The sequence below is a fragment of the Panulirus ornatus genome, chromosome 52 (genome assembly GCF_036320965.1).
Source record: "Panulirus ornatus isolate Po-2019 chromosome 52, ASM3632096v1, whole genome shotgun sequence".
NCBI classification, from domain to species: Eukaryota; Metazoa; Arthropoda; class Malacostraca; order Decapoda; family Palinuridae; genus Panulirus; species Panulirus ornatus.
Window position 1 is genome coordinate 9,528,447 of NC_092275.1, and position 14,517 is coordinate 9,542,963.

General features: G+C 38.9%; 1 protein-coding gene across 1 annotated transcript in view; it reads right to left on the reverse strand.

Annotated features, from left to right (window-relative positions):
- Nucleotides 1-14,517, reverse strand: part of LOC139765053 (uncharacterized) — a 564,355-nt gene that overhangs the window by 419,703 nt on the left and 130,135 nt on the right. The window contains exons 2-3 of the mRNA XM_071692137.1: nucleotides 8,425-8,541; nucleotides 6,650-6,770 (exon numbers count right to left, since the gene is read on the reverse strand). Coding sequence (XP_071548238.1) covers nucleotides 6,650-6,770; nucleotides 8,425-8,471 — 168 coding nt within the window. The 5' untranslated portion in view covers nucleotides 8,472-8,541. The remainder of the gene's footprint in view (nucleotides 1-6,649; nucleotides 6,771-8,424; nucleotides 8,542-14,517) is intronic.

Genomic DNA, 14,517 nt, shown 5'->3' on the forward strand with positions numbered 1-14,517 from the left:
ACAATCTGCCACTTTGCTATGTCTTAATATGATTAATATGATCATTCGTACGTGATAGTCACCTTATATTTCCTTCCACTAGAATACGTACTTCCTTAAATCTATTTGGTCTGAGAGGTTACCGTTGCTTCCTCATACACCAAGACAGAAATGATCCTCATCCAACACAGAGCGCATGACTTTATCATTATCAGGAAGGATCACGGAACAGAGGAAGGTTCATATACAAAGTTGGCTGCGCCGAACAGAGAAGTTTCATCCTCAGATGTGTTGTGGATGGTCGTTTGCCTCCAGCTAAAGCCTTAGTTGAACGCCTTCAGCTTATTTCTTCAATATTAGATATTTTGTTTAATTCTCGAATAAAAGCGCTGTCCTTTTGAATTATAATTTCAGTGCTTCAAAGGCGAGACTCATCAAGTTTCACTTTAACAATTCACCTATATATACCTGACAAAGTTTCACCTGATTACAACTCTAAGCTCTGTACGTAAATAAGAAATTGATACGTATATTTCAAATGAAAAGCAATGGCCAGTTTTACCAAGAAATTCATTGCATTCTACTACAGATTTTTAATATCAACCATCATGCTCCAATTGTTTCAATAATTGATTGCGTTGTATGTCATAAATCAGTTTATCTCCACCAAAAAGTTTGTAAGGTCCATTTCTACAAGTCTATCACCATTTCCAATAACACAGCTCTATCAACTTACAAAACGCTAAGTTGCCGACTTACGTCTAAGTACGTCGTCAAAAGTGTCTCTTCTCTCTCAAACTTCAAGTTCCGGCAGCACGTCTGAATGCCATGGATAAGTAATATAACAAATAATTAGCTGAATACCACCGATCAAGATGAAGCTATAACTCACAAGAGTACTGCTCTGCAAGCAACTTTTCTATCTTTTCCAACAAGCACACTATCTCCAAATGAGACTCATCAATATCTCCGGGTAGCAGTCATGATATCTCCACGGGCATGCGTCAGACACCAACGGTATAACGAACTTTGTCTCAATTCCGCTGGAAGTTGCGAATGATTGGTGGGGAGGGAGCGTTGCGCGGCGTGTCTGTGCATCCCTCCCCGCGGTCGGCGAGACACTGACGGCTTCCACTTGCTACTACCCTGACAGGTAACGCGGGTTACCACATATTGTTTTTCTTGACGTTCAAGCTTCTCGTGAGGAAGGACATTGCAAATGGTGTTTAAATCCCTTGTTTACCGACAAAAATTGGATCACTTGAGAAAATAGATTATTATCCTTACTCAAATAGATTTTAAGAGAGACATCGATATTTTCCGACTGAAAAAAAAATATTAATGATGGTTTATGAGGATAATCCGGTTAACATTAATCATTAAACCTCAGGTTATAGGTTTTTGGCACGAAAAATAGAGAAAATGGAAAACGGAAGAAAAGACATTGGTGAGGATCCTTGTGATAGCATCACCTGTAGATCCTAACGACACGTCTGAACAGATCTTCACAAGTTTCCCATATCTTTACGCTTTGTTTCTCTTCTTTTCAGTTTCTTTTATTTGCCCGAAATTAGGAATAATTTTGTAATTTCAGATGCCTCTGTCGTCACCCATCTACACTATTTGTTTGCTAGATAACGTTAGATTTGTATAGATAGAAGTATGAGATTTTGCGGTGATTGAAGAGGGAATTAAAGAGTTGAGGATAGAGATATCATTTGAAAGAAGGAGTTTGCCTTCTTCTTGTTCTCCTGGTGCTTGATTACCGATATGCGAAAGAGTTAGACAGGGAGAGAAAGAACATAAGAGATAAGGAATATCTACAGATATTCACCTGTCTCACAAATTGACGGGTAGAAGAGGAAGAGATAGTAAAAGATAATGATATATTCTTCAAAGACAATCTCTCGTCTTATATTATAAAACTTACGTATTCCATCCATAACAATATTCATAAATACTCCAAACACATGTTTTAGAGGATTTTCTCATTCTTTCGGTGACAAAATCTTTCGATATATCTTAGAACTTCATTCAGGTTTTCCTTAGAGATCTGACTTTCGCTGGAAATATAAGTTCTTTAACCTCTTCAACAATTCGTCTCTTCTCAGTATAGAAATGACCCACATGACCCCACCTCACCTGATGCATCCTTGCTTACCCTTACACGAAACCTGAACTATTTCTTCTTTCTATTCCATGCAAGAAGAAGAATTGTACATTTGTTCATTCTATTATTGATGAAAATTCTGGACATCTGGTGGAAATTCCAGACGCGATGATCTAATTTGTACTAAAAATGGTTTTAGTCCTTTATGCACGAGGTACGAACCTTGAGGAGTTTTACAGTTGGTGGATGTAGCTCTTGTGTTAACGATCTTAATGAGCCTGGAAGATGGTAGACCTCGAGCCTAAATGACCAACCATTGTTAGCTTAGGTCAAGGGTTATACATTTAGTTGGTATGTGATTGTAGAATTATCTTGAGCACCTTATTCAGGTGTTCAAGGTCTTCAAGTTCTTGGTTACAACTTGACATTGACGGTCTTTATGACTTTATGACCACAATGGTAGAAACATAAGATTACCAGTTGGCCATTCTCTGTCAGACAAACAAGTTGTGCATAGCTTCACCAGGTCTCTGCCTTGTAGAAATCATTAGCTTACCGCCGGCCTGGTCACGGTACACTGGTAAGACACAAACAAAGCTGTAAGTTGAATCTTTCGATATTTGGCCGGTGTGTTATGTTTATGACTGTGATCCTTACAGTTAACGATATTGTTTTTCCTATATCCCTTGAACAAAAACTATCTATCTACCCATCTATCTATTCATATATATATATATATATATATATATATATATATATATATATATATATATATATATATATATATATATATATATATGAAGTAGAGTGTAGTTAAACTTTAGTATATCTGTATTTCAAAAGCGTGAGTCACCCATGCTCAGGTACCAGAGAACGTACCAGCATGAGAGAAAATGGGAATATCCAGCATTTCTGGATAAGATTGAATAAGACTATATCACTGCAAGGGTAGAAGTCTTATATCACTGCAAAGGTAGAATGTTTATATCACTGCAAAGGTAGAAAGATATCTTTACTGAACACTTTAAGAATTTTTTTCAAAAAGTAAGTGAAACGCGGTGCACGGAACCCGTAGACTTTCTCGCCGCTTTCTCTCTACATAAGCAGGTAACGAAATATCTAACCTGCCTTTCTAAAGTGTCGCTACTTATATATAATATCCTAAAGGTAAGAAAAATCATAGCATTCTCATGGCTGTAATAATATAGAATAACAACTTAATGTAACTCTCATTTTCTTCAAAAAAACATCAAGAAATGTATTTTCGTGACTGTTATACCTACAACCTTCCCTCACAGGTCAAGTGCCTTCGTCAAGTGTTGGTCAAGATTACATGTTACTGAGTGGAATGATTATAGTTCCTCTAATAATCTTTGTGCCTGGCCACTAATGATGATTTTCTGTCTTTATCTTATGGATCCATAGAAAAATAATAATGTCTCACTACCAAAGGTCTTAATTGACTGAGAGAAGGACAGGAGATGAGTTACTGAGAATAAGAAAGATGAGATAAAAAGCAAACATAAAATGGTGTAAAAGTTCGTTCATTTTATAAACAAAAATGTAAACAATCACTCATACTTTAGATACTAGAATGTGTAAAAGGTATTTCATTTGTAAATAAGTGTAAAAGGATATGAAAGACATTTGTTATGTCTTAAAATGAAATATCCCAAGAGAAGGACTTCATGTGTAAAATGTCGTCCATATGTAAAAGACAGACTTGATTGATGAATCATTCTCGATAATAGTCTCAATATGAGTTGATGGCTTCCTCAGCTGCTGAGCCAGTGTGTGATCTAATAAATGAGATCTTGATAAATCTTTTATACTTTCCTTTGGAAATGATATCAATGAGATTAATTCATGAGGCAAGAAAAGAGGATATTCTATCAGCATAAAAACTTCTGTATCCTCAAATATAATGTTTTCAATTTGAATATTCATTTGCATATCCTGCTGAGCACACATCAGTAGGCATCTTTATGTTACACTATTTTGGCCAGTATGATTAACACTGGCAATGAATATAGGAAACGTATATTTGATTTTTGAATAATCTTGAACACTTAAGAAGTTGTTGAAGATTTTTTAGATTGTTATAACTTGGCGTTGAGGACCTTAATGATCCTGGCAGTTGATTAGCTTAAACCCCAAACAATGAATTATCAACAAACAACGTGATTGATGGAGGGTCGTACATACAGTGAGAGAGGAGTGTATTGTCTTAGAATGTCGTGTAATTCAGGAAAATAATGTTTGATATATAAATCTTTATAATCTGGTTGCTATTGCTATAGATAGATTTGCTAGTTGAAATTCTTGTCAGTTCACAACAAGGTTTCCCATTTATGTCTTATGTAGAGAGAGTTTTACACTCGTAACATTGAATACATGTAAGATGTCCTTACTCACATGTATACATACACACCAGCCAGTATACACACACCCTATTTCAGATTCTGTAGAGCTTGGTGGTAGTAAAACTTTGCTGGTTGGTTGGTTGACTGCTTTATAGACGTACCAACTGCTAATGTCATGAAAGCCATCGCCACCTCGATACATTAAACATACAGAAAAACTTGAATATGTGGAGGTACTGAGGATAATTGTTAGATCACACGCTACATTAATACTCTATGTGGCTCATGGATTTCATGCAGCTTTGATTTGAAGATATAGAAAGATTTACTTCGATCTTTATACAGTATCTAAATGCAATAAGAAAGTCATTCTACTTTCTGTTTAAAAGCATAGTTACACAATCTCTTTCATTATATGATAGAAATTGTATAAAGTAGTTGTACTCAAACCAATATCAGTTTACTTTAAGAAATATTTTTCACCTTTAGTCGCTTCAAATCATAATTTACCCCAGGAAACATATGCTCGTCTCCCGACAAACTTCTGAACTTCAGCATCTTCAGCGTTGTTTGCCTACCTTCAGGGATCTTCTGCCTCCTTCCATACCACGTATCCTCTCACAGGAGCGACATGTATCCTGAGCTCGGACACAGTAACAACAACAAAAGGAAAACTTCTAAAGTGATTGAAAAAGTTTCCCCGCACAAAATGGACATGAAATTAATCTCGTTTTCTTTGGTGTTTTCCATAACCCCTGGAATACATCGTTTTGACCCATGGCTATGATAATGTGGCCTTTGACCTGACCCTTAATGGCAGAAGACTTAAGCAAGAAGCAACATGCCAGTAAATATAGAAATTTGTACCAAAGAAGGAGCAGACCCGGAAAAAGAATAAGAATAAGAATAGAAAAAGGAGGAAGAGGAAGTAAAGGAAAAAGAAGAGGAAGTCCAAAGAAGAGAAGGAGGAGAGCTCATACATAAGTGGAGGTAGACCTGTATAGAAGGCGTGTTGACTAGACTGTGTTAATCATTCTAATCAAGATGATGTTCTCGATAAAGTGGCTTTAGCATACCTGTATTTTAAAAGCGTGAGTCATAACGTTGGGTCGTGACGTTGTGTTGGGATCAGTGGATCATTCTGCCGTGTTATGGGTCGTGCTACTCAGATGAACGATCCTCAGAGGTCGTACCTTAATGTTCCAGGGATTCGTATGGCACATGAGAGTTCCACTGACATTAGCCACATGTCAGTTTCTCACAGACGTACATAAAACATCATACGTAGATATACACAGACGTATGAAAAATGTACACATTGTTTCCACTTCACGATGGAAACAATGGATGGAAAGGGAGGAACGTGTGAATGATGATGGAAGGGGATGAGAATGGGCTGAGTGGAGCAGGACAGCTGGGGGAGTGGAGCAGGACAGCTGAGGGAGTAGAGTAACGGAAGCTGAGGGAATGGAGCATGCCAGCTGAAGGAGTGAATCAGGGCAGCTGAGGGGGTGGAGAAGGGCAGCTGAGCTTTTAATGGTGCTGGTGCTGGCTTAAGTGGAACTTCGGAAGGAATTATGGATTTTACTTAATGTGCGACGAACTGCAGACCCGGGGTTGTAACGGGCTGGAGGAGGAGGAGGAGGAGCAGGAGGAAGGTGAAGGGGAAGAGGAGGAGGAGGAGGAAGGTTGGGGGGAAGAGGAGGAGGAGGAGGAGGAGGAAGAAGAGATGGAAGAGGCAGAGATGGACGAAGGAGAGGGGGGAATAGGAGGGAGAGCAGGGGAAGAGGAGAAAGAATACTATATAAACATAGGGCCAAGGATTTGTCTTTGCCGTACTCAGCCCACATCCTAAGGTAGCTGAGGCGCTCACTATGGCCTTGAGACCTACTGTGGTGGCGCTGCTAAGAGTAGGATTCGCCTGCGAGGAGTCGCTGGGAGTGAGACTCACCTGGTTGGGGCTACTGGGTGTAGGAACTCAACTAGTTGGTAGTTGCTGGGTGTGGAAACTCAACTAGGTGGGGTTGCTGGGTGTGGAAACTCACTTGAATGGGGTTGCTGGAGTGGGAACTCACTTGAATGGGGTTGTTGGAGTGGAAACTCACCTGGGTGGGGTTGCTGTGGGTGGGAACTTACCTTAGCTGGGTTGTTGGAGTGGGAACTCACGTGGGTGGGGTTGCTGTGGGTGGGAACTTACCTTAGCTGGGTTGTTGGAGTGCTGGGAGTGGGCGTCGACGGAGGCGTGGGAGGAGTCCTGGACGGAGCCACGGCTGAGTTTCCTGGCGAGGGCGGACCTCCGGCTCCCCGTGCTGCCGTGCCTGCGGGACCAACAACCGCAAAAGCCTCGTTAGGATCGTTAGTTCCTCTTTAGTCGCCACTGGGTCGTAGCTCACCTGCTGTTGTCTAGGTAGGCTCGTTTGTCCTAGCTAGTCGTTAGTCTCTTAACTAGAAAATTACTGGACTTTACCACTTGGTTAATGTGATCATTAACCCATGGTCGATCGTTAATGAGTCGTTATTATCCAGCCTATGGGTAATAGTCCCAGGATCGGTGTTGATATTCTGTTTTAGGTCATCATCATCTCTCTCATCTTGGACGTTTCTCACCACGAAACCCAGAGCAAAGAACAGACCCTCATCAACACCGGATTTTCCAACGCAGTGGTAGGAAAGCAGATTCACTTCCTCCCGAACCACATCAATGAAGACCACAGCACACCAGCCAGTTACCCAGTACAGTAGAGCACACAAGATCCTCCGCTGTGACCCGAGGTCCTCAGCTCACGATGAAAGGAGACTTTGTGACATCATCTCCTACAACATTGAGTGGGCACAATCCAATGGCCAACTCAGGTTTGTGATCTACAAGAATATAAAGAAGAGTTTTGTCATAGCCACCAACCTCTACGACTACAGCACTCCCCGCCAGAGTGCCCATGTGATCTACGAAAACACACGCCACATGTGTGTGTATGTATGTATGTATGTATGTGTGTATGTATGTGTGTGTATGTATGTATGTATGTATGTATGTATGTATGTATGTATGTATGTATGTGTGTATGTATGTATGTGTGTATGTATGTATGTATGTATGTGTGTATGTATGTATGTGTGTATGTATGTATGTATGTATGTATGTATGTATGTATGTATGTATGTATGTATGTATGTATGTATGTATGTATGTATGCACCACGAAAGTTGCCAAAACTGATGACTTCTTTTGACCAGAAGTTATGTAAACAAGTACATCACAAGTTTTCTGAAACTAGAGACCAACCTGAAACAGTTACAGAGTATTCTGAAACGTATTTGTAAATCCTCTTTTGAACTTATCAAAGTTTAACCATCACCCTTTACATTGTAGACTACATATAATGCCATGTTCTTATTTGCAATTTAATGAGAATAATAAAAGTTTGATTATAATCCAATTATTATCTAATTTTAGACAATAAGTATTTTCATAGATATATAGAACATTTTTAAGCTAATGTCTACACAGTTTAATGATAGTAAAGACCTTAGAATAGTTCTTCTTCAACATTTAACACAACAAACTGTAGATCTGATTCTACTTTGGCGTATAAGAAATGAATATCCAGAAAAGTGCGTCTACGAATTTAGAAATTCCTCTAATGATGAGTTTTTTAACTTGATACAAGTGCATAGAGAAGTTTATTAGCCTGGGCGTTCAAAGGTAAGGTTTCTAAACAGATCGTTCATGGATAAAGGTTCATCCCTTGCGTTCAAAAGAAAGGTATTTCACCTGAGAGTTACAAAATAAGAAGCCTGATTCTCTCCATGGAGTTCAAAGCTAAAGGATCTCTTGGAAGTCTAAAGGGAATTGTTCTCATATGGGAGTTCAAATGGAAGGCCTCCAACCTGGGAGTTCAGGGAGAAGGTTTCTAAACGTGGAGATCAGGGGGAAGGTTTCCAACCTAGGAGTTCAAACGGAAGGTTTCTTACCTGTGTGGTCTCTTGTTTTCATTGCTTTTGTTGTCGGTGACACTCATGCGTTCGAGCGGGCGCCGCGGCCGGGCCACCACCACTGCGTTCTAGAGTGCGCCCACAACCTCAGCCATTCTGAAAAGAATATTTATAAATGTATTTCCATTCACCTTTCTGAACAAGAATTCCAGACTAAAGTTCTCAAATTATTGTCTACATCACTTGATCTCTTTTGGCAACTCTAGCAACTATTGTCTAGCTTCCTTGATCTGTTTTTACCAACTTTTAACAACATTGTTCATAGTGGATATGAGTTATTCTTTCACTCAATAACCACATGATAATTCAATTTAATTAAGATATGTTCCACCGTAAAAATATGCCTGAATATAAACAATAAAGAAGAAAGTTTAATTATAACCCTTGTCTTATGATTTAAAACCTTCTTTAGATATCAACAACAACCTCAAATTATCCTGTTTTTCCTTAATGGTGTCGTAATTAATGGAGAAGCTTTACGAGAGACGTTGAAAGATAATTAAAGCATATTCATTGCATATCATAATTGGTTATGACTAACGTTTCTCACCAAAAATGATAATCTTGCTGTTTACACAATAGGTCAAGAAAGTGACCACTTAATTGAATACCCAATTAACCAACTACTAACAATTATAGAAACTATAAAGTTAACCTACGAATCACCCACTTAACAACTGATGTATAATTAGTTAAGTCTCTATGTTATCTATCAATGTTATAAACTAGTAAAGTAACCAACTGATGATATAATCAATAAATGATAACCACAAAACTAGTAAAGCCTACAATCTCTCAACCTTATTCTCAATAAAGAAATTGAACATTTATCAATACAACAAGATGATAATCTATTTTCATAATTAGCTGTTCAACCAAGCATCAACCACGCCCCAGTATCTAACCAGGTTATGATTCAACCATGCAAGTAAAGCGACAGTCTCTCAGCTGATCAACTGTTTAACACTGACTTAACTAACAACACACCAACCAACGTAAGCAGTAACTGCCCGCGACATACCAATGTTCAGAAGTTGACTCTTTGTCTTGCCAGTAATCCAACTAATATTCCAAAATCACCAGCAGTAAAGGTGGTCACCCATACCACACTAAAGCATGTACAAAGTTCAGACAATCTAGCGCGTCCCAGGGAAGGCAATTCGAACTTTCAACGATGTTTGGCGATTCCCATCTTCATCTGTTCTTGAGTTACTGCTCGGACAAACAAGAGAGCAAACAATGTACAAACGAAGGGGAATGAAAATCTCTGTTCTCCCCCCCCCCCTCCATATCAAGGGATTAAATTCTATTCACTTTAATTCTGTTATTGTTGTAAGTCTTTATCTTGTTAACGCCTCTGTAAAGAATAAGATACCAGACGAAAGTAACCTTATTGCCAACGTTTAAAAGAATTTTTCCCAAAATATATCCGTCATTGTTTATATACTCTACATTTTATACACATAAATACGAGGCTATACTTTTGCCCTCCACGATACATCCCACCCATAGCAGCCTCATACATCATTAACTCTTCCACAGGGGAGGTAGTAGCAAACCTCCCTGTCCACACCTCCCTTACCGATATCTAGGCATTGATTCCTATACCGACCGCCAGGAAGGTCCACAAGACGGTTAGAATTCAGAAAATTTCTTCAACATCAAAACAACTTTACATATTTCAGACTTTGAATTCTCCTCACGCACCTTAAACGCACCCACCATCATCCTGTTGTACCTCAACTTTCCTCTCTCACTCTTTACAAATGAAATATATATATACATATATATATATATATATATATATATATATATATATATATATATATATATATATATATATATATATATATATATAGATGGGATACGTCATTGACCCGCCAATAGCTACCGAGTCCGCTATTTCTGGATAGCAGGAACGCGGCACTGACCAACGCGGTCCTGGGTTTGGAAAGTCAGAGAAAATCAAACGAGCCCAACCTAACCTCAGCTCCACATCCGAACGATAATGGTCTCATTTGGCCCTACTTTGTGTATCTAGTGATGAACTTTCTATATTCCTACCTCGTTTGATATTGTTCTTCTGTATCTTCCCAACTGTAAGTTTCTATTCATTTCTGTTTCTTGATGTTATATTCAGATTGTAACTCATACTACCCTTCATGATATTGTGAATTTGTTTCGCTTTTAGTTTTTTCCTTTACTTGTGTGTGCTTTGTGCTATTTTTTTCTGGGCGTTCTTATATTTTGTTTACGTTCTACACAACAAATCCAAGTTTTGTGACGCAGTTTTTTCTTGTTGTAGATTCCTGATGATGCCTCTGTGGACAATTGATGTTTGAGCACCCACCTAATGATCAGATAATACTGAATAAATTAGAGAATGCAAGAAAGAAGATTAATCATTCTAAGTGTGCTGTCCTATTCAATTCTACGTGTGAACTTAAATGGTATTAGACGAACGTTATAACGAGGAACAAATCTATTCTCAAAGTTATTGGGAAAAGTTATTCACAGTGTCTCGGGGAAAACGTGACCCAGCCACTAAATTAGCTCAATTAGAACCAAATCATCACCAAGTCTTTGATTAATTATCCATAATTAATGCAACCTGAGAAAATCCCTTACATCTTGATTACAACAGGTGTTCCTCCCCCTCATGTAGGTTGTACCCTGAGCCTGAGGGATAAGGGTATGAATTAAGACGAAAATTTTAGATGGGACGATATCTTTCACATAAATAAATCGACAGTATGGTTATTTTTGGTAAGAAATTGGTGTCGTAAACATACGTATTATTAGTTTCTTTGGTTGCCCTCGAAGTTAGTTTGGATCACTTGCGAGATCATTTCAAAGGTTATCTTTACTACACCCTCACCATTCACAGCACCCTCATTTTCTCTTGCCAACATCTTAACTATACCTTCATTTTCACCATGCCTTTTATATTTGTCACACCCTCATCTTTACTGTAACCTTGAGTTCATAACAAACTCAATTTCATTACACTTTCATCTTCATGACCACTTTATCTTCACCACAGCTTCATCTTCCCTACCCCGTTACCTTCATTACATCCTTGTATTCACGTCATCCTATCTCCACAAAACCCTCATCTTCAATAATGCTGGAACTTAGCTTGGATTATTTGGCGTTCACTTTATTCTTCATCATACCCTCATTTTCACAACACCTTTTTCTTCACTAAGCTGAGTTTATCTGTCCTTGAATCTAGCGTAGCTCACTTTGCATCAAGTATACTTTACTTAACCACATCCACATCTTCACTGCAAAAGCCAACAACATAACATCCTTAATCTCGTCAAGTTAGGATCAAAGCCAGCTTGAAGGTTTGCTTTGAACCTAACTTGAATAATTCTGTGTTCATAATAAACTCCTTCGCTACACCTTCACCTCCATACAGCGTTTATCTCTCTCTCTCTCTCTCTCTCTCTCTCTCTCTCTCTCTCTCTCTCTCTCTCTCTCTCTCTCTCTCTCTCTCTCTCTCTCTCTCTCTCTCTCTCTCTCTCTGGCGTCACACACAGTAAGACTTCGAAAAAGTTATCATAAAAGCACATATCAGAAACGCCCCCACCAACAACAATTGTATCAGCATAAGCCAACATTATATCATGCCGGGTAAAAGTACACAGACCCAATTGTTAGCTCAGTACAATAACATATATGAAGCTCTGATTCAGGAGAGTAGAAATGATACTGTTTACTTTGCTAAAGCATTGGATTATGTCGGGGTGACCGGGTGGGTGGGTGAGGCTTTGTGTAGACTGGAGCAGATAGCTTATCTGCAGAGAATACTGTGTGATACTCTCTGTTGTGGTTGACTGGTGCCGTTGAGTGTTCTGAGGACATCCAGTTTGTTTGTTTTCTATGTACTGATAAATGCGATATGAGGAGAGGATGTCGTAGGTGTGCCGTATGTAACTGAGTGAATATCGTATATGTACTGTGAGTGATGTAGTGGATGTCACATGTGTGACGTATTTGACTGAGTGAATATCGTATATGTACTGTGAGTGATGGAGTGGGTGTAGTGTGTGTCGTATGTCATAATATAGCGAATAGCTTGTTGACTGTAAGTAGTTGATCAAGTTACTGTAAGTTCACGTCTTTCAGGAGTAAAGATGGTGGTGACTGACTTCTTTAGGGATGCAGACGTTTTGCTTTGAATTAACCAGTGTTCTAACCGTGAAATGTAAAGCTGGTTGTATATTCCTGATCATGTAGTGCTGGGATACTATGACGTAATTGTGACTGTTTTTATATAAAAGAACTCCCACGCTGTGGTTTGCAGGGGGTTCAGGTAGGTCATATAGAGACAGATTAAAGATGGCTGGTGGATATAAACATCTCCCGGGAGAGACCTTATTGTCCGGCTTGAGAACTTCATAGATAAGGCTTTTGTGGAAAAATGCTTTGGATGTGAGCTATTGAAATGGTCAACCTTTTTTGTCATTTTTGAAGGTTAGTGTTACGTATCTTTTGTGTGATACTATGTCATAAGACGATGTCCAATGTTTTGTTGATGTCTATTGCCACTAGTAGTGTGCGGGAAGGGGGTGTGGTTGGTTGCAGCCATCCAGGGTGTGTTGTGCGGGGTTGTATACAGCGTGGTTGTGGTTGTGGAATGCTTTAAGTTTGAGGCTGTGATGTGTCGGTGAAAATGGGATGTTTTGGCTGGTTTTGTTGTGTATCAGTTTTTAAAGAGTCTGGATAATGACGATAACATATATAGATAACGATAGGAGGAAATAGAGTTAAGAACTCTATGGCGCCAGGAGCAAAGGTTTCCACACGTGTGGAATATCTTGTGTGCTTATTTTATGTGGAAGTCTGGCACGCTGTCATGGCCTGTTGCAGGAGAGTTCTCTGATATTTTCATTGATTTCTGAGTGTAAATTTGGGTGAAAGGTGGCTAAAAGCTCCATCATTTTTCTGATGATATATGTACAGTTTCTTATGTATGCATATGTATGTGTGTCCAATTCTTTTAATTCTCTCGAGTCCTTTTGAAAAATATCTATGGCATTTGAAACAAAGGCAATGCTGTAGATTACTTGTCTTTCATCACATTGAAAAGTCGATACATATTGGAATTATGCCCCAGGATGCCTTGAAAAACATTGGAAGAATAGAAATAACTCGGAAGAACATATTTACTGGATCTTTCCACATCATACTAGTATTATTTATGTTCTATGATGTTTGTTTGCAGTTTGTAGGTTGACGTCTACTATGAGAATCAAAACTTGTGTTTAAACTGATCGAGTGTTCCTAAACCTAACACAGGATGATCCTTTTGGAGTGATGATGTAAATCTCTTTACCAAATCACTTGACTCTCTATAATCATTTTATTCCTCTATTTATTCTTTGTTCCATTTATACCCCATTCCAATCGTTCACTGTTCCATTCATTCCTAACTCCATTTGTTGACTGTGCTATTCATTCCTCGCTCCATTTATTCTCTGTGACGTGTATCGAGTGTTCAGTCCAGCCGTGTGCTGGCCTGCACCAGAGTCATATGAAGCGTGACAACATGAAGAGCTTACCTTGTGTGAGCACGGCACAGTCTACTACTGACCACAACAGATTGAGGGTATGGTGTAGGTTTCTATATCTTGAATACATAAAGCTATATTATTCTATATATGGTGCTATATCATTATTACTGCTATACTTTGTCATCGATGTATAATGCAGTACTTATCTCTTTCCTGCAACTGCTCGCTCTGTTCCTATCCCATGTAGATCTAGATAAGACATAGGTGGGTGTAGTCCTGAAACTTACTGCTGGAGGTCTCAATGCGGAAGGTGTGAATTCAGAAATTTTCGTTGCCAGATGTCGCAACTCAAAGATTCTCTCTCCCATTTACTCTGAAAGACATATATTTCCCCCCTATCAACGGTAGCGGAGCAGCGAACCACCCTTGTGGACATTAGATGAATAAATATTTGTTTTGTGTTCCAGGCGTTAGTTCCTGTGGTGGGCAAGATATACGCAGGAGGCATATAAAAGATATATATAAATGTACATCCCAGCACTACAGTGAC